At 37.2% G+C, this 1087-nt stretch overlaps 1 protein-coding gene across 1 annotated transcript; it reads left to right on the top strand.

Moving 5' to 3' along the window:
• Positions 1–385: 385 nt before the first annotated feature.
• Phum_PHUM406380 (uncharacterized protein) lies at positions 386–616 on the top strand (the record flags this gene model as incomplete). Its single annotated transcript, XM_002428824.1, has 1 exon — positions 386–616. The coding sequence occupies one exon, from the start codon at positions 386–388 to the stop codon at positions 614–616; it is 231 nt and encodes a 76-aa protein (XP_002428869.1).
• Between the last annotated feature and the right edge of the window lie 471 nt (positions 617–1087).

Genomic DNA, 1087 nt, shown 5'->3' with positions numbered 1-1087 from the left:
GATGCTGATGTAGTTGAATGTATTTTCCACTTGACTACCATAAATCATGGAGTAGCTCCGATGAATATTCAACTTGTACACACGAGGCACTTTTCTGCGTTGAAATGGATAACTCATAGAACGGCAAAGGCGATTTTTTCGTTATTTTCTATTCCTGAAAATAATAAAATTCGTGATTATTTTATTCTAATTCAATTTCAATAAAAATATATATTTGTCCTCTTTTGCCTTGTATGCTACAACTACACTAATGAATTAAAATATGTTCAAGAAAAAAAAAAAACTGCAATGAATTATTATTATTATTGCTTGTAGGTTTTTTTTGTTTGTTAATTAAATCTCGTTCAAAGTGTAAAGAAAATATTTGAAAAAATGATGAAATTCGATGATGAAAAAAAAAAAAGCGCGGGAATCGAGCGCGAGAGCGAGACCGAGACCGAGACCGAGACCGAGACCGAGACCGAGAGCGTACGGTAAAAACTGGACGTGCGTCGAGATTCGATTAGTGCAACAGGGGCACAGTTGCACCGAGGGAACGAACACGAAGAAAAAAAAGCCCGGTGATCGAAACCGAGACCGAGACCCAGAGCGAGCGCCAGACGAGAACGTACGGTAAAAACTGGACGTGCGTCGAGATTCGATCAGTGCAATAAAGGCACAAGTGCACCGAGAGAAAAATTAAAGAAAATATAAAAAAGAAAGGATGAAGAAAAAAAGAAAAGAAAAAAAATGTAAGAAAAAAAAGGGGATCGAGAGCGAGCGCGCATAAATAAAAACTCGACGTGCGTCGAGATTCGATCAGTGCAACAGGGGCACAAGTGCACCGAGGGAAAAAAAATAAAAAGTTAAAGAAAAAAAAAATTGAGAAAAAAAAAACACAAAGAGAAAAAAAACTTAAAGAAAAAAAAAATCAGAGAAAAAAAAAAAAAAAAGAAAAAAAAAATAGAAAAAAAAAAAAATAAATCGACGATCGAACGAACACAGAGTCGTTTCGATTCGGAGGTCCCGTCCAGCCGACAGGACGAATCCCCCGAGCAAGAGCATAGTCTCAACAGATCGCATCTCAGAGTTTCGTGATGCTCTCTAG

This window comes from Pediculus humanus, genomic scaffold (genome assembly GCF_000006295.1).
Source record: "Pediculus humanus corporis 1103172108051 genomic scaffold, whole genome shotgun sequence".
Lineage (NCBI taxonomy): Eukaryota > Metazoa > Arthropoda > Insecta > Psocodea > Pediculidae > Pediculus > Pediculus humanus.
This window is presented reverse-complemented; position numbering and strand designations above follow the sequence as displayed.